Below are 20,075 nucleotides of genomic sequence, written 5' to 3' on the forward strand. Positions count from 1 at the left end.
TTACATGAACACTTGCTTGATTAATGTACATCCTATTAGCCTAAATAGACTACTTAAAGCAAGGAAATGTTGCCCATATTAAAGAAGCCTGCCTAATGTAATAAATAAATGATGGTGGAACTCGCCAAAACGAAAAAGAAAGCCCAAATGGATGCAGGATCAGTTACTGCTACTGGCCCAGTTGGTGCTGGAAAAAGAAACATAATAAAAGGGAAATTCGGCACTGAGATATCAAGCAAAACTAAGCGTGAGACATGCAAGAAAGTGATGCGCGGGTCAATGTACAAAACAACTGGCACCCGACCAACGTTTTCAACTAACCCGCCCGCAACTCGGACCGCAAAAAATAAAAAATAAATAGTGTACCCGACCCGCTCCCTGGCCAGCATTTTTTTTGCAAATATACATTGTTTAATAGTTAATTGCCATCTTTATTTTAAACGACCCGACCGAACGCGACCCGAATATCAGAAAAAATATTTTTGGATGACTCGTGACCGCGGGTGACCGCATGCATCCGCTCATTTCGGATCAACCCGGGGAGAGGATTTGTTGCAGATCAATGCAGCATTCCCGCTTATGTCGCGGACCCCGGACGAATGCGAGAGGTGGTATGCATTACAATCGCAGTAGAGGGTTGAGATTGCAGCCTTTAAACAGACTAGCATGGCAACAGGTATGTCTATAATATTAAATATTTAATATCATTATTGTTTCATGTAATTCTAAAAAACTTCCTGCTTGTCATGAATGTAATGAATTATGAAACAAATGTTATAAACAATATGCTTACATTAAAGTGTGCTTTTAAGTATGTGCAATGCTTTTGAGTTGGTGAAACTGTCCATGTTAAGGAGGATCAGCACCTAAGACATTTTAAGATCTTTTGTGAATAGGTCTTAGTGAGTTAGGAGTCCTCTCGACTTCTTTTAAGCTGTCCCAGACTTAGGTGCTACTTTTAGGGCTAAAATGCTTTGTGAATTACTTTTAGTGAAAAAAATTAGGAGTCCTAAATTTAGGAGTGACACGCCCATTATTTTTAGGAGTTGCTCCTAAATTCGCCAGTTAGGAGCTACTTTTAGCCTTAAAATTCTTTGTGAATACGGCCCCAGATGTTATATGATTATGATGTTGTTTTATTAAGCTGTAAGCCTACAGGGGAATGTGATTAGATACCAAATATAGTGGAAAGCTTGCACATATATAGGCCATAAAAATGATTGGCAGAAAATAACCTTTAAATGTCCACACCTTGTATATAAATTTTATGCTAAAGGAGGCATGTAAGATTCTGAATGACACAACACACATCTTCAATTTTGAGTTTAAAACATTACCATCAGGTTAAGAATGCCTTGAGTTTTGATTAGATTTAAGGGTTTTGGCAGAGCGCCCCCTGGAGGATTTAATATTGATAGTATTTTCCCACTTTTCTGTTTATTATTTCCCTATCAGTTTGACCTGCCAATCGGTACATTGTGGTTTAGTAGTTCATTGTACAGTTTTCAGAAATGTATCTTTGTTATGTTAAAAATGTATTGTTTGGCATAGCATGTTCCACGCGTACGTTTTCCTTAACACTTATTATTTGTTAATATCTATCCATTTGTCTGCACGATTCCAGCATAATGCACCAAAATTTTTACTGTACTGTCCATATCAGCGAGAAACTATTATTTATATAGACCGGCACATATAATAGAGCTCAAATAAGATTACCATTTTTACAGTTATATACATTGCCTTTTTAGCACTTCTCCCCTGTCAATCTGTCGACAGAAATTTGAAACTCTTTTCCACACATTGTAACAATGACAAAACATGTAAACAATATGAATCACAAACGGCAAATAATTGTGTCAAATGATGTGTTTGTTGTGAATACAAGTCTTCAATTTTTCGTTTTTAATGGTGAAAGCTAATCTAATAAGCTAAAAGAATTTCTGTTTTAAAATAATAAAAAAAATCCCACGCTGCGTCGTGCGCAGTGACGTAGCCACACTGGCCCCGCCCATGTTTGCGTCGCGTCAGTCTTTGGAAACCGAAAGATCAGTTCACTATCGGAAGCTGCGATCGCTGACAGAAGATGTGGGAGAGTCGTGCGAAATAACCGCTGTCGTTCCCACACTCACATCCCGACGAATTTAGGTAAAGATCAAATAAAATGGGCAATCGAGTAGCGCGCGAAGACTTCGAGTGGGTTTATACAGACCAGCCCCACGCGGACCGGAGGAAAGAAATTTTGGGTGAGTCTTTTACTGCGCCACGGAAAATGTCTCTCTTTCTCTCTGATTAATAATTATCATAATATAACCATATATATAACGTGCACATATCCGCGTAATGTGTTGTTTTCGGTTTATGCAAGTTACTTTTGTTTGGGATTCTGTTATGTAAAATTTTTCCTACCGAGAGTTAAAGTTTAGTGGTTATTTATTTTCACTAATGCATGTTTAATGTGTAACGTTGCTGTCCGCGATCGAATAAAACATTATAATTTTATAATTTAAAGGTTTTGTCTCCATAGATTTTGAGTAGGAGTAAAGCATGACCGTTATATGTGAGCCACTCCCAGACATTTCCTTAACTGACCTGTACTGTACCATACTACACGACAAAAACACTCCACATGACCCTAAATACTTACTGGTACATGCGTTTTATGTCATAGTATGTCGGAAATTAAAACATATTAAGATATATCAGCTAATTATTAACGTTAGCCGGCTAACTGTCCCGTTTTAGCATTTACTGCTAACTATTTTCCCGACGCTTTACCCTAGTAGAAATACGTCCAACTTCGTTGTTAAATAGATTGATTTTAATGATTATTTATTGATAATCTGTATTATAGTGGTCTATAAATGGTAAAATGGTGAGACTGGTGGTAACGTGAGAGTCCGCGTCACATGAGAAGGGTTACGTAGGTTATCTCGCGATCTGTCTGTCTTCACAATGGATCTCTTCATCCGTTCTGAAAGATCGCCTTTAAAGTGCAGAAATCTGAATCTGTGTGCAGGAGTAATAGTGTGGACCTACCAAAGTTTAAATGCCATCCTCTAAAACAGATAAAATACGGCAGTGGGGATTTACACAATCGCATTGTGTAAGTTATATAAGGGCCTTGCTTTGCATAGAGCAACAATAGAAGATGCAAATCCAGAGCACGGAGGCAATACAGCAATAGAATACAAGCTGAAATGTTTTTCTGATGTGAATAAATGAAGATATAGGGGTGGTTTCCTGGACAGGGATTAGTTTAAGACAGGACTAGGTCTTAGTTTAATTAGGAAATATAACTAGTTTTAACAAACATGCCTTACTTAAAACATTACCTGTGTGCATTTTGAGGCAAAACAAAGGGCACTGATGTATTTTAAGATATGTCTGTGCAAGTTGTTTTCAGTTTGAACAGCTCTTACATTTATTTTAGTCTAGGACTAATCTAATCCCTGTCCGCAAAACTGCCCCATAAAATGAATCATGATCAAATAATGAAATCGCTGATGAATCAGTATATGCAAATTTTATTTCTGTAAACTTTACATTTGGGGTGTCAAACTCATCTTAGGCCACATCAGCATTGCGGTTGCTCTCAAAGGGCCTGTTGTATTTGTAAGACGCATGTGAGTTTTAACTCTCTTACTACTTTGCATAATTACTTCTGCAATTCTTTACTACTGGTGATTAACTCAATTAAAGGGGACATATCATAAAAATCTGACTTTTTCCATGTTTAAGTGCTATAATTGGGTCCCCAGCAGAGGTCGACCGATGTGGTTTTTCTCTAGTCGATGCCGATTCCGATATTTAGACATCAGGGCAGCTGATGGCCGATATATGATGCCGATTTTCTGGACCGATATGTTTGGTGAAGTTGTGTGCTAATCCAGGTTGAGCAGCGCAAAACTGTAAACAAAGTGTTACTGTAACAACATAAAAAACATTTCCTCGCTGGATCTGATTTGGTCTTCTGACCTTTCGCAATCGACCTATTAATCGGCCTAATTTTGCAGCAAAAACGGCCAAAGCCAATGTTTTTAAATATGCCACAAATCAGCCAAATTATCGTCCCAGCCGATAAACCGGTCCACCTCTAGTCCCCAGTGCTTCTAAAATGTAAAAAAGAACAACCCAGTAACTTAGTTTTGGTAAACCATTCTCGGCAAGCATTTTAAAAAATAGGTCATTGAAATTTGGCTCCCCTTGTGATGTCAGAAGGAGATAATACAGCCCCTTAATGTGCACTATCTAACCATGACACTGTCATTTAGTGCAGAGATCAGCTCATTTGCATTTAAAAGGACACATTCAAAACAGCACATTTTTGCTCACACCTACAAAGTGGGAATTTTAACATGCTGTAATAAATGATCTATATGATATTTTGAGCTAAAACTTCACAATCGTACTCTGGAGACAACAAAGATTTATTTGACATCTTAAAAAGTCTTGTGAAATCTCCCTTTAATACCTACCATTAAAAGTATAAGTCCAGGACAAACCATTTCAAAGTGTATTCAAGTGTACAACTACTGTATAGATTAAAAACAATTGGTAATGTGTTGTATGTGAGCACACGTTAAGATTTCGATATGAACCTTTCATTGGTCTAACTATGGTCTTTCTGATGGGTTTTACAACCTCCTCAACATTATCGGCCATGCAGTTATCAGACACAGATACCGGTCAATCTTACAGTCATCATTTCTTACCCTCTGTAATTTTTTACCTAGCTTTCATTGCTTTGTGGGATAAACTCCTTAATTGGTAGACCCAGGCTTTGAAATGAACTTTTTTAGTTTGTAGCACTGGGCCCGGTTGGCATCTTTAGGGCGCACTCACACTAACCAAACCGCGCTTGGGCGCGTTTGACCCCCAAAGCCTGGTTTGTTTGACTAGTGTGATCGCTCTGTTGGTTAATCGCGCCGCGGCCGGGTTGCAGAGGTGGGCCGGAGCACGGTTCACTTGGGCTCAGGCGCGGAAGGCTGTGGTGTGAGCACAATCGCGCCTGAGCGCGATTCAAAAGGTGAAGACTTAAAGGAACAGTATGTAAGAAGTTTATATCAATTACTCATAAAATGACCCTGATATGTCACTAGACATTAAGAAAACATTTTCATTTCAAATACTTATATCACTGACAACAGCAGTCCGGCCAGGATATTGTCATTTAAAAAGTAGAGTTGCAGCCCTCAACTGATGTTTATGTTGTCATGTTGTGTATTGGCCACCAGTTGGGTGATTGCAGTACCAGTTTTAGCCACAAGTTTTGTTGTTGCAATACCAATTTTGGCCACAATCCTACATACTGTTCCTTTAAGTTGCGCGACCACTCACGTTCATCTGCCTCCGTATAAACCTTTTGATGCGAGCAGCGGGGTTACATAAATGTCCAAGCTGCACATGTGACAGATCAACTAAGCAATATGATGACATATGAGAGGGCTGTCTGTAATCGCGCACCAAACGACTCCAAATAAAAAACACAGACTTATCATTACGGTGGGTTCCAGTGTTAAGAGAGCACTTTACTAAATCCTGCTTTTTTCAAAACAATCACATCTTAATGACGAAAGCGCGCCCGGACTCGGATCGTTAAAAAGTACAGTGTGAGTGCGTGCACCTGGGGGAGTAGGGAGAGGTGACAATCGCGCTGGGGCATGGTTTGGATAATGTGAGTGCGCCCTTAGTGTAATTTTCCCCCTTTAAGTTCACCCTTATGTGCCCGTTAAACTTAAGGGTGTTGCAGAAAAAACTTGTTTATTCTGTTGCATCTCCATGGCAACAATGTTTCAGTTTACATCAGACCGCTAGATAGCATTCTTCTAATCTCTAAACTTGGAAGTAAAGAAGAAGGGGAAGAAAGAACAACATACTTAATGTGAGCCATGCCTCACCAAAAAGAGCTTTCAGAGGAGCTACGATCAAGAATTGTTAATTTACGTAAAGCTGAAAAAGGTTCAAAAAAATGTACTTCAAAGACTTTAGAAATTCGCTAGTCTACAAATTCAACAATCTACAAATGGAGACGCTTTGGGACTGTTGCTACTCTACCAAGAAGTGGGCGCCCAGTCAAAATGACACCAAGAGCACAACGAAGCCTCATCAATGAGGGAAAGACACAACCCCGAATGAAAGCCAAAGATTTAAAGCGTCATTTGAACTTGCTAACATCTCTGTTTATGAGTCTACAATATGTAAAACACTGAACAAGCAGGGTATCCATGGCAGGACACCATAAAGGCTTACTAAAAAGAAGATTGCTACAGACCTGAAGTTTGTAGAAGAGCATATTGACACTCCATGGCATTATTGCCTATGTAAATAAAGTTATTTACACATTTAAAAATAAAACAAACGATTTTTCAGTTGGCGAGCTTCAGAAAAGGTCACGTGATTTCTGATAAGGGAACATAGGAGCATCACTGCTTACTGGTTTTTGCGTTGCACTGTGGGAATTTTTAGGGAATAAACGTTAGGGCTGGGCCGGTTTGGATTTTTTCTTACCGTGGTCGGTAATCAACAAATTCCCGCGGTTTTTCGGTTTATTGGCAAGACAACCAGTTAAATAACATGCATGATTTATTTATCTTCAATACAAAACACGTGCAAATTACTTAAGGAACATGTAAAGTGAATATTATTTCCTTCCACATTTCTTCAATTTCAACATTCAACAACTTGAACAATTAATTATTATCAGTTAAAAAAATTGTTGCAGTCCGCGTCTGTCCTACCATAAACATCGAGAAAGAAGACGCAAAAGCAAAACTTTTTGAAATGTGTCCTGCTCTAGACATGGCTACTATGGTAAGCTAGATGAAAAAGAGAAATCTAACCTCTTTGGATATTAATCCTCGGACTGATCGCGTGCTCTTTATGTTGCGTGACAATTTAATAATGTATGAAACCTGATTCTGTTGTTGATCTGTTGCGGCTGTTTGCACGTTCAAATTAAATAAAAAGTTTGTATTGCTTTTACGGAGTCATAGACAACGTCATCTGTAATTCTACTCAAAGACAATTTAATATTAAAAATCATATCAGTTAACTATTAATGTTCAGTTAACAAGCTGTGGTTGTTTACAAGCTGCGTGTTTAACATCCCCACATATACACAAGTGCAAGCCAATGTTTCAAGTGTTATTTTTTGTTTTGTTTTTTTTGCGGTTATGATGGTGAGGAGCTCAGACCCGCGGCATGGGGTCACGTGACCGCGGTATGGCGGTAATTCGGTTACCGCCCCAGGCCTAATAAACGTTCCAGTGCACTGAAAGGATTTTGCGATTGAGACAGCCCTTAAAATGGTAGACTCCCCAATCAGTGCCCTTACTACTGAACAAGGGAGCTGATTGAGACCCAGCCTTAGTGTCCTTCTGTAGAGTTCAACTCCAACCCAAATCAAACACACCTGAATCAGCTAATCAAGATCTTTAGGATCACTGTGTGTGAACTAAACTTTGCAGGACAGTAGCAAGGTTAAAGATCTCTGTTCTAGTATACAGTACTGTTATCTAGGATATTAGTGTTGAGCAAAATCTCTATTCATGCTTGTTCATGTTTGTCTGCTTTGAAGATGTTACAGTGCACATACCTGTACAGACATGTATCCAATCACTGTCATATAAACCCAGCATGCGGAAGAAATCATCAGGTTCAGATTGGGTCCTTTTGAAACTGGCTGCAAACATTTGTTTGTTTGCATTTGTTTTTATTAAACAAAGGGACCAATGAGAGATGATCTTTTAGTAATGTTTATTGTACTGCTGTTGCTCAGTCCAACATGCTGGTTTTGCTGACATTGTCTAAGGTTACAAATACATTTTTAGGATTGTGTTAATAAGTAAGCTAAGATTGTGAATTTGCCTAAGAGCCTGTGGATACAGTCAGCAAAACCTTGGGTAATGATTGCTAAATTGGAGGTATAGTTTTATCAACATTAGTAATTTGTGGACACAAACTGTTCAAATGAAAAAAAAAAGTTGACAAATCTAGATAAATAAAGATAAAGTAAAATAAGTTAATCTGTGAGCAGAGTTTATAAACTGATGAAAAACTGATAACCAAATGGATGCAGTTGCATTAGAAATTAATTAATTAGAATTTTGATGGACAGGGTTGTAAAATATGTGTCATAATGAATTATTACCACTAATTTCATATTTGAATGACAAAGACATGTAATAGCTTTTGTTTCTGTTCAAATGTTCATTTTTAATCATGAACTTACCTGACAAGCATATAAGCTTGAAGATGTGTTCGTATATTTATACAGAGGAACACAGACTGTTATGTCACTTCACATGTTCAACAACACATGAATCAAATAAAAAATGTTTGTTTTTCAGCAGTGTCCGAGTAAAACACGCTACCTTTGCCCCTGAACAGGCAAATATAAAGAACACAATATGACGAAATATGATTTAAAAAGTGAACACCTATGATATTTATAAGCATGTGTAGATGTTACTATTTAACACTTTGTTAAAGATTAAGTTCCACAGCTTGGGACTATAATAAATAAAAACATACTCAACGTTTAACCAGGTGGTTACAGCAGGAGAATATTAACGTATTGCATAGGTAAGTTGAAGTAACACCACCGTGACATTGCAGAATAAAGAAGTATTATTTAAATTTTTGTGGTGGTGAAATCATTTGAACTGAAACAGGAAGTCAGTACGGAACTATCAAGAAGACCCTCCCTCTTTTTTAAATGACCAACAGCATTAAGTTTATGGCACAGTCCAGAAAAGACAGCTTGTGAGCGCCACAGTTGTATTAAAGTAAAGTCTAATAGAGAAGCAGTATAATTTGAAACTGTTATTACAAGATAAATAATGATAATAGCATTGATGTGTAATTTATTTATTTATTTTGTGTTTGCAGCTGTGTTTGTCTTCTCTTCTACTTGTCGGCTGTGTTCTTAACGTAAAATCATACATATATATATATATATATATATATATATATATATCCTTAAGCCTGTTTAGTATGGGTTTTGTGGACTTATTTCATTGACTTTTTCAATAACTAACCATTTTTCTCTTAAAAATACAAACATGTACATACATGTTGCTCAGATATTATGGTAGCCCAGTTTGTGCTGAATAGTGTAGAGATTTTTGCCATCATTATGTTTCTAAGCAACTGAACAAAGGACAAATGTCAAAAATTCTTCAGGGCACCAAAACCCGTTCAGACCTAAGAGGGTTAAGACGTGGAGGAGTTTTGGTATAAATAGCATTCATATAGCTGTGTCTTTAACTTTTTTGTAAATGTTTAATGAGGCTCCTAGTAAACCAGCCAGAACAGTACTGCAATAGGCAAGGATGCGTAACAGACATGTAAATGAGTTTCTCACTTTCAGTAGGTTAAAAATGCATTAGAGCATCCAGGATTTAAAGTTAAGGATTTTTTCTGCTGGGCCGGTGATTCAGATTTTTCTTTCCACTGTCCACATTTTCACTGACTCAAACACAAAAAGTATAAATAAAATAAATTAGGACTAATTATTAGGAATGCTCCGATCAAGATTTTTTGATATCTTGTCAATTTTTTTGATGTCTTGACCGATTTCTTGTCGCCATAATCAGCCAATATCAATCCAGATTCTTCAAGATGATGTTTGTATGTGTTTTTGTGCAGGCGCCGCACACATGTGCATGACCTTGCTTTTTCGACCATCATTAAGTTTTATCTATTTAATTCTTATCGACAATTAATTGAAGATATATTAATTGTTAACATCCCTAATGGATACTGTCAACTGTGTGCTTAAAGGAAAACACCATCGTTTTACAATATTTTACTATGTTATTACCTCAGCTTAAGCACTATTCGGACGGGATTAGTTTTCCAAACGACGTTTGAGTTTCAGCGTGTCCCCCAGGACGTCTGTGATTTTATGTACCGATTCGGACGGGATTAAAATGATGCAGTCTATTCCAGAGATGGGAGTGTCTGTTTCTTCATTTGGGCGTTGCAGTAGCACGTGCTCTGGATACGCGTGTTTGTAATGTTTAATATTTTGCTTTAAATGTAAAATCATGACAGAACATGTAATTTATTAATTTAATTTTAACAAATCAAAATAAAATATACAAATCCTACTAAAGTAACATTAGCCTACGTGTTTTATATAACTGTCTGCTTATAACAAACACAAAATAATGAAGAAATAATGATTAATACAATTTAATATATTTATTAATTAACATTACCATTCCGGAGTTAAACAACTTTGAACGGAGTTTCTTATAATGTTAATGATATATCAGTGTTTAGTCTTAACAGTGTTTGATATTCAGCTCGTTTTGATTTAATTATTTTATTTTGCCGAATGCGAAAAAACATTCATATCTGAATGAATGGGACTCAGGAAATACAATATACGCGCATTAGTAAGACCTTACGGCAGATCAAGTTGGCCAAAACACGAAATGAACCGCGTTTTCAAAAGATATTGCGGGCAAACACAGACATTTGCATCCGGACGGGATTAAATTTCTCAGAGGACCTCTGAGTTCGGCGAAAAACAGTAGGTAAATTGCTCTGGAATTTTTACGGAGGTCGTCAGAGAAAAACACAGACATGGCCGATTCGGACGGGATTAAAAACACAGAGGACCTCTGAGAAGCACGATTTTCTCAGAGGTCCCCCTGTAAAACTAATCCCGTCCGAATAGGGCTTTAGATGAATTAAAACATACCTATCTTTTTTCAATGCATGCACTTAAAATTTTTTACAGCGCTTTAGCATTCAGCCCAGACCCATTCATTCATATGGCTCCAAACAAAAGTTTTATTTTGTGCCAACATACTTACTCGTGTTACTACTCATGTAACAGTCTTTAAATAGGGAAAACATAAAAGTCTTTGGTGGAATAGTCCTGCAACGAGTCGGGTACCCGCGGATACCCGCATAAAGTGTCTAAAATGGGTGGATTGTGACATTCCTAAAATTCACGGGCAGGGATGCAAGGGGATAATTTACTCCGTGCGGGCGAGTAATGAGTAATAGCCGGGTGTGCCTCATAAATCTTGAAAAGTGAAGCCTCTGGCTCTTTGATCGCCCCTGGTGGCTGGCTGCAGTACAAGTCATAAACCCCGCCCCCTCCATTCAAACGAATGGGAGTAAAATTATTTACTCTTCCAATAAAAAAGATGGTTTTGGTCCTTTCAGGTAGTTGTTATTACGCTGACATATGTTCAAGTGTTCATTTTTGTGCTAAGTTTCATTTTAGCTAGTAATTTAATGCTATAGAAATATGGCGTGTTGTTATGATTGGCGTGGTTGAATTGGGCGTGCAAGCGTTTGGGCGAAAGTTTGATACCGCCTCTGGCTCCACGGATGATTCCTTCTGCGCATGCCTTGGCTCCAGACTGACGTTTTTACGTAACATGGCGGCGACCATGGTCGGACATTTTTGGCTTCAATTCATTACAATGAAGGGAGGCGACGTTGCATCATCCATCTTTTTTACAGTCTATGGTAGTAGCACGAATGAAAATATGTGCAATATTTTATGTGGAAAAAGTGACCATGCCGCTTTCCTCCTTCTTTTCGAAGCGCTTGGGTGCTCCAGAGCATCTATAGTTGCTAAGTTACCCAAGCATTGCTTGATGTTGTGACGAGCACCCACCGGGGGAAAAAGAAATTGGCGCCTATGAACATGCATGTGTGTTAAGAAACGTAAATCTGATCCTCGCTTACATTAACAAAATATATGTATACATTGTATATAAGCCTATATGCCTCAATGCACGTGTGCATATACACGCATGCACACGTACGCACCCACACAGTCTTTAACCACTGCGGTGAATTGGTGCATTACCATTGCGGTGTGAAACAGTACTGCCACAGTCACAGCCCTAGCAGAAGAAGCACAGCTTTGTTTAATACTGCCTCAGTGGAATGCAGCAAGTTCACCTGGGTAGCTCTGGGATATTCAGTTACCTTTAGTTCTGTTACCAACCTCCAGTAGAGCGGTTTGTCAATGTAGTGTGGAGAGGGCAGAATGTTCTGTGGCAAAAAAGCTGGCAAAACCTCTACAAAAAGATGGCTCTCCACAACCACGCCACAGAGAAAACTCAATGTTTACATCAAGTGTTTAATATTAAGGTTCCCTATCAAATTGTACTGTGAATTTAGCTAAGTTTTTCAGTTAAAAAATGTCTTAATCATCCCTGACACTGAATTGGTGCTGGACATCAGAATAGTAATGTATGATATAACATCTGTCTTTTTTGTTTCGACAGCTAAATATCCAGAGATCAAGTCCCTAATGGGACCGGACCCCAGGTTAAAATGGATAGTCTCTACGATGGTTGCCATCCAGTTTTTGGCCTTCTACTTGGTGAAGGACCTGCCTTGGAAATGGGTGATGTTTTGGACGTATGCATTTGGGAGTTGCGTAAACCATTCAATGACACTAGCCATTCACGAGATCTCACACAACACCGCTTTCGGTAACAACCGTGCGAAATGGAACCGCTGGTTTGCCATTTTCGCAAATCTTCCGGTTGGGTTGCCTTATTCTGCATCTTTTAAGCGTTATCACCTGGACCACCATCGCTACCTGGGCGGAGATGGTGTGGATGTTGACATACCCACCGATTTTGAGGGATGGTTCTTTTGCACTCGTTTCCGCAAGCTTATCTGGATAATTTTTCAGCCGCTGTTCTACGCCATTCGTCCGCTGTGCATCAACCCCAAACCAATCAGCCAACTGGAGCTTCTAAACGTGGCAGTTCAGTTGACCTTTAATGCTCTCCTCTATTGGATCTGGGGAGTCAAGCCCGTGGTCTACATGATGATGGGGTCAATGTTAGGGATGGGTCTCCATCCCATCTCTGGACACTTTATTGCCGAGCATTATATGTTCCTCAAAGGCCATGAGACCTATTCTTACTATGGATCACTCAACTTGCTCACGTTCAATGTTGGGTACCACAATGAGCACCATGACTTCCCCAGCATTCCAGGATGCCGACTACCAATGGTAAGATGTCTAGTTTTTATTAACATTTAGTTTAACGTATGCACTGATAGAATTTAAAAAAAGTTTTTTTCCAGGGATCAAAATTGTAACTCTGGGTCAATGACGTGACGTTCATTATTTTGTGTCCGTATGGTTCAATTAAATGTAAAAGGGTAAAATTTCAAAATAAATTAGCAGATTACTTGCATTCATTCTCTTTTTTGAGGACCAAGTCTAAAATTTCTGTTTTATTTCATTTTGAAAGAATATTTTGGGGATAATTGCAAAAATGCCAATGTGGTGTAACCAGTCTGTGTCAATTGGTGTAAATAATATTTTTTTAAATGAAAATATAAATATATTATTCATAAATAAATGTGGATTAAAATATAATCATCTAGTTTAGTGTAATATGATTTTTTTAGTTACGTTTTTACATCATTTGTCAAAGATTATTAAGAAAACAGAGCTGTTTTCAGCATATGTCCGGACAAATATTCTAAAAACGCATTAAAATTTACATTTAGATATAACTAATAAAATTATATTTTAAAATGATTTTTTAGGATTACGCTTACATGTCATCAAGGTGGATAAAATATTTAATATTCCTCATTCTTTGGGGCAATTGGCGGTTACATCATTTGACATTTTCAGGTCCATTCAGTCTTAACTTTCATAAAAATGGTGCAAATGTAATTTTTTATTGCATAAAATAAACATAAATACAATATATGCATTGAAATAAACCTGATGCAGGAAGTAAAGGGCTGTAGTCCAAACCGGCCCTTCGCTGTAGGTTTTGAAAGGCGAATTCTGTTAAAGAAAATACATCGCCTGGCAGTGAAGTTTTATCATTTTACAGGTATTATTTATGCTATTATAGCAACATTACACACTAACTAGGGTTTAAAAATGGAATCAGAAAGAACCAGAAAGTTAATGAATCCCCCCTTTTGAGACACAGCAAGATCTTATTTCCTTTTAATCCTGCCCAGACTAAACCTTAACTCTTTCGCCGCCAGCGTTTTTAAAAAAAGTTGCCAGACAGCGCCAGCGTTTTTCATGATTTTCACAAAAGTTTAATGTCTTCCAGAAAATGTTCTTCTTTAAATATATAAACATACAATATAACAAATGAAAGAACAGACCCTCTGCTTTCAAACAAAAAAAACCTTTCATCTACCTTCAGTGGTTCTTTTGTAATCAGCTTTTGAATATGGGTAGGTTTCTGCAAAAACACCACATTTTGAGCAAAAAGCAGAGATAATTCCATTTTTGTGACGGACTTTTCATAGAGATCCCATTCAGAGCGATCTTTAAAACAGACACGGACATGCAGCTGCTTGACATAGGCCAATACTTCCGGGTTTAAAAAGTTGCGAAAGGATAATAGCGGTATTGCGGAAAGCCGGAAATACTCGTCATTGGCAGGGAAGCGTTTTCTATTGATTGACGAGATATCTCGTCAATGGCGGCGAAAGAGTTAAAATTAAAACTTGCCTTATTTCTTTGATTTAAATTAGTTACTGGTTATTCATTTGGTTACTAACATGTACTAATTTTAAACGCGTGTTTTGACAAATATCAGTTAGAAATGTTTTTCTTGATTATCCTACATTGACAAAAACAGAAACCGAGGTCAGGTTTGCCATGATTTAATACTTGTCATAATTTATCATTCTTTTTTGTAACCATTTTTAATTGATACTATCACACCATTTAAGCCCAAAACGCCAATGTTTTTGGGTGTCTTGTGTGAGGTCTACTGAGACAGCATGCACATGAATGGGTCTAACTCAACAATTTGGCTGTTTACACTTGGCATTAACATGCGTTTTCATCGATCGGATCACAAGTGGACAAGAGAGACACATTACGTTTACACCTGGTATTTAAATCCGTCTCTTTTGTCCACTTTCGACCGCATCTGTCCTGAATACTGTGAGGGGACGGTCTGTGAGACGGTGGGCGAGTCTCTCTGCTGTCATTCAAACCCGAGCGGGAGTAATTATGAGTTTATATGGACGCAAACTATATTATGTCGGAGTCCACTGCTTGTTTAGCAAGTATACATGCTGCATAGTGTTTTGTACGTTTATATGTTGGAGCTTTCTCTGAATTTTCAGCGCAATTGATGAAATAGGATCGCGCAACTTTCACACGCTTTCAAAACGAAACTACGGAGATCAGCCGCTTTAGTTGTATCAATGAAAGGCTAAAAATAGCGCTGTTCACCGTATGTTCACACCAGAAGTCGAAAAAAGACGTAAAACTTGGAGGCTGTTTACACTTGGCATTAACATGCGTTTTCGTCGATCGGATCACAAGTGGACGACGTTAATGCCAGGTGTAAACGGTGTTCAAAACGTTTTGAGCTCGTCCACTTTCGAAAACTTTCAACCACATTCAGAGGTAGTCGAAACCACTTTCGATCGGATAGCTTTGGAGTTGCGGAACGCATATGTGATTGAATGCGTTCGAACAGCCACACGCGACCGCCTTCTCTCCGCCCATTTATTTAATCTGAGGTATTAAACACAAGTTTTACGTCTTTTTTTGACTTCTGGCGTAAACATACGGTGAACAGCGCTATTTTTAGCCTTTCATTGATAAAACTAAAGCGGCTGATCTCCGTAGTTTCGTTTTGAAAGCGTGTGAAAGTTGCGCGATCGTATTTCATCAATTGCGCTGAAAATTGAGAGAAAGCTCCAACATATAAACGTACAAAACACTATGCAGCATGTATACTTGCTAAACAAGCAGTGGACTCCGACATAATATAGTTTGCGTCCATATAAACTCATAATTACTCCCGCTCGGGTTTGAATGACAGCAGAGAGACTCGCCCACCGTCTCACAGACCACCCCCTCACAGTATTCAGGACAGATGCGGTCGAAAGTGGATAAAAGAGACGGATTTAAATACCAGGTGTAAACGTAATGTGTCTCTCTCGTCCACTTGTGATCCGATCGATGAAAACGCATGTTAATGCCAAGTGTAAACAGCCTCTGGATGTGGTTGAAAGTGGTCGAAAGTGGACGAGCTCAAAACGTTTTGAACACCGTTTACACCTGGCATTAACGTTGTCCACTTGTGATCCGATCGACGAAAACGCATGTTAATGCCAAGTGTAAACAGCCTCAATGAGTCTAACACATGTGGTGTCTTGTTATGAGGAGCCAGGTGTGAGTATTTAACAAGCATTAAGAGACCCAAGCTGCCATATGCGTCAAGTTTTATTTAAGCCTCAATCGGCCCCAGGGCCTTTTGCTGACTTGAGCCCTTGTCTGTTTATAAGTGCCATTTTTTTATATTTGTAGAAAAGGCTCAAATACATTGCATGGGTCAAAATAATAAACTTTTTTATGCCAAAAATCATTATCATGTTGAGATAATGTTCATAAAGATATTTTAGAAATTTCCTACCATAAATATATATATTTTTTGCACCCTCAGATTCCAGATTTTCAAATTGTTGTATCTCAAATTATTTGCCATATCCTAACAAACCATACTTCAATACAAATCTTAATTATTTAGCTTTTGGATTATGTATAAATCTTAATTTTAAAAAAATTACCCTTGCCCTTAGTTTTGTGGTCCAGTGTCAAATATTACAGCCTTTTGCGATTCAATTTCAATTAATCGCTCAACTCCACCTCTGACTAAAATGTCCAGTAAAACATCTGAAAAAAACCCTGACAGGTGTGTATAATTTTCAGCAATTTGTCCCTGGTAAAATTAATTGAGAAAAAAATGACAAAGGTCATGTATAACAAAACAAGGCAGCCATATGTGGTGCCATCTTGACATTACTCCAGAAATTTCTCCTTTTTAAATTGATCAGATGTAGGTGGTGGTGTATAGAGAAAATGTATATATATATTTAAGCAATATCGCTCGAGTAGGAGTGTGATATAGCTCTATATCATCACGGCTGTGATTAGGCCAGAGGCACGAGGCCGTAGGCCGAGTGCCGGAGGCAATCACAGCCGTGATGATATAGAGCTATATCACACGACTCCGAGAGCGATATTGCTTTTATACAACAGTTCGACGGCACACGTTTGAAAAACGAAAACTAAAAAACAACAACGGAGTTATTTTAAAAGCCTCTTTGTTTGAGAACTACTTCTTCCGCCACGGATTTGAGGGCGGCCAGAATGACAGGTAAAACTTTCGGCTGCTTTGAAGCTCATAACAACTCAATGGACGGAAAAGCCGTTTCTTTATATTACCGTTTCTTGGTCACAAAGTGTAGATTTAAGATTAGTTTAGTCGAGAATGTATATGTATTATATTTAAATCTGCAGTCGATTAGTAAAGATAGCGCCTGTTTGAACGAGTGCTTACTGAGATTCGGTACGAATGAGAACCAAAGCATGAGCGGACGTGAGTGTCCACTCGCCCCGCTGACCACCGCCCTCTCTGGGCTACATCTCTGACAGAGATACCCTGGCTCTCATGTTGGCCTTGTTTGTTTATGATCATCAAAATGAGATCAAATCAGCAGTATGTAGTGTCATGATCAAACGATTACTTGTTTTTTTATTCATATTTAGTGTCTTTTGTGTTGTTATTGTTTTGGCGCGAGGTAAAAGTTAATAAAACTATACTTGTATAACGTTACTATTGCTTTCTCATTTATTCTTAACGCGATACGAGCACTCGATTATTATTATTAAACTTTGTTCTTGTCAGTACTATACAAAACGGTTTTTTATAAGTGTCAGAGAGATGTTTTTTGCATGCTGCTTATAAATATACCAGTGGCGATATCTCATAACATGTTTTAATAGTCACATCACGATAAAGTAAATGATCAATGTCCACATTTAAAAGCTGCGGTGCTTACCTGCAGTTCCACGGTGTTTTCGCGTTCTGATAAAAGATATAGCTCCAGAAAAAAACGAGTGTTTATATTCCTCTTTCCAAGTGTTAATCGTCCACACGATGTGACAAGACATTTCTCCCATTAACTTTAACGTAACATCCAAGAGCGCTGATCTTTGACAGAATAATTACTTCCGATTCGGGATTCACAGACTGATTTATGAGCTAGTAAACTAATGAGACACACGGAGAGTGATTCAAAACAGCGCGTCTGTGTTTTTCCATTCAGAGATGAGCCTGCTTAGGACCTCCATTCACTAGGTGGCGGAATAATACGAAAGGTGATGCGGTTACAGTGCCGTTATCAGCACAATATCGCATAGCTCTTAGCCAATCAGATTCGAGAACCAGAAAGAACTGTTGTATAAAAAAGTTTATCAAACAAACAGACCAGTCAAGAGACACATTTATAACAGTTTAATTAAAGTGTGGTGCAACAAATAATACAACTACAAACTTTTATATTTTATAAAAAAAAAATAGAAATTTAAACCGGTTCATACTTAGGGGTGACCAGTTCACTTTTGTCTCACAGTCAACCACATCTGTCTGTGTAGTGTATATAAATGTTAATTTCTCATGTTTACATTATGCCTCTGCATGTTTACTCATCTTCCTATACTTTAAATTTAGTATTGTGTACTACGAATACCGTATGATCTTCTGATATATTGCTTGTAATGTTCCTCCTTTGTGAGATGCTTCTTCAAAATGAATAAATGGAACAGAGAGAAAACTTATTTTCTAAAATCGTGTATCCCGTTTCTTTCATCAGGTAAAGAAAATAGCAGCAGAATACTACAAAGATCTTCCATGTTACACATCATGGGTGAAGGTTCTGTATGACTTCATTATGGATGATGAACTGAGCCCATATTCCCGTGTGAAGAGAAGACTCACAGGAGATATAAAGCAGGAGTAACACATCACAGATGACTCATCACTGATGAGCACACCTGGGAAATATTTCTGTTCATTCACACCATACCGCTGATTGTGTGTTAGTATAAAAGAACATAGACATAGGATTTAGTTTCAGTTTCAATGACAGAAAGGCAATGTGGCAATGTAACTTTTTGTTTTTAACAAATGTGCTGACGAATTTTAAGTATAAACCAAAGTTTTTAAGATATTTTATTCTATTTCTCTGGACTCCAAGCCAGAGCGCTATTTCATCATCACTGCTTAATTTTCATGTTTTGAAATGTGTGCACCAAATTGGCCCATTGCATTAAAATGCATTTGTTTCTTAACTCTTTAACATATTTTGAAATATTTGTGTAATTGAAGATCTTCACAGTGACCGATATAAAAGACTGATAATTGTTATTACAAGAAGTGTCATAAATGTTTTGGCTGATCATTACTAACAGTAATCTTTCTGAACATGACTGCTGTGTAGGTGCGGGCCGAGTATAAAGTGCTATAAAACAGCTCAATGTTTCATTTGAACCATGATCTGAAAAATCTGCTTGTAATCTTGAAGACATTGATTAGTTTATCCCAGTAAACTAAGTTTTTCTTTATTTGATATTGTTTTAAAATGTGTTAAAAATCCTGTTGTAGAACTGCAGTTTCACATTCCACCTGTAACATGGACTTGTAAATACAGGACGCTTAAAATCTTACTTCATATTAAAAGACACAGCAAAGTCCAGCTGTTTGGCCTACATTTTCACAAGTTTGTTTATGGCTCCATCATAGTACATTATTTCATTAAACACCCAAATAAACCAAATATTTTGGCTAACCAAGTCGTGAAGTACTACGTTTTTATACATTTTGAATAACATTAAAATAAACATGCCTTAATAAATGAAAGATTGTCTAATGATGTTGTTGTGCGTTTGCATTTGTGATGTATATTTTCTGATTGTATGTGAAAGTATTACCCTGTATAATGGAATAGCAGCTCAACATTAGTGGTCAAAAGTCCAAACACACCTTTTATTTTGTTCTTTTACATTTTTTATAAAAGACCTATAAAGTAACAGTTGTGGTCACTATATATATAATACTAAGAATGATTTGTAATCTTTTTTTATATTGTCATTTTGCACACACTGGACATGTTATTATCCAGGTGCATTATGGGATTCTTTCTAAACCGTAGTAAAACAATTGTGTATGCTGCACATTTTGTCAATCAGTTTATATTTTAAAATCATTAAAAATGTAATGTTATCATCA

The 20,075-nt window shown here is 37.6% G+C and overlaps 1 protein-coding gene across 1 annotated transcript; it reads left to right on the top strand.

Annotated features, from left to right (window-relative positions):
- Window positions 1-2,028: 2,028 nt before the first annotated feature.
- degs1 (delta(4)-desaturase, sphingolipid 1) lies at window positions 2,029-19,542 on the top strand. The gene is made up of 3 exons (XM_065249742.2): window positions 2,029-2,246; window positions 12,267-13,009; window positions 18,661-19,542. Exons 1-3 carry the CDS (start codon window positions 2,165-2,167, stop codon window positions 18,805-18,807), a joined length of 972 nt encoding a protein of 323 aa, XP_065105814.1. The 5' UTR covers window positions 2,029-2,164; the 3' UTR covers window positions 18,808-19,542.
- The last annotated feature ends 533 nt before the right edge of the window (window positions 19,543-20,075 follow it).

The sequence above is a fragment of the Paramisgurnus dabryanus genome, chromosome 20, assembly GCF_030506205.2.
Source record: "Paramisgurnus dabryanus chromosome 20, PD_genome_1.1, whole genome shotgun sequence".
Taxonomy (NCBI): Eukaryota; Metazoa; Chordata; class Actinopteri; order Cypriniformes; family Cobitidae; genus Paramisgurnus; species Paramisgurnus dabryanus.

Excerpts from the sequence above, each read along its gene's own strand:
- degs1 (XM_065249742.2), top strand. The coding sequence starts at position 2,165 with ATGGGCAATCGAGTAGCGCGCGAAGACTTCGAGTGGGTTTATACAGAC. Across the intron at positions 2,247-12,266 it reads CCGGAGGAAAGAAATTTTGG|CTAAATATCCAGAGATCAAG; the intron begins GTGAGTCTTTTA and ends TTGTTTCGACAG. Across the intron at positions 13,010-18,660 it reads CAGGATGCCGACTACCAATG|GTAAAGAAAATAGCAGCAGA; the intron begins GTAAGATGTCTA and ends TTCTTTCATCAG.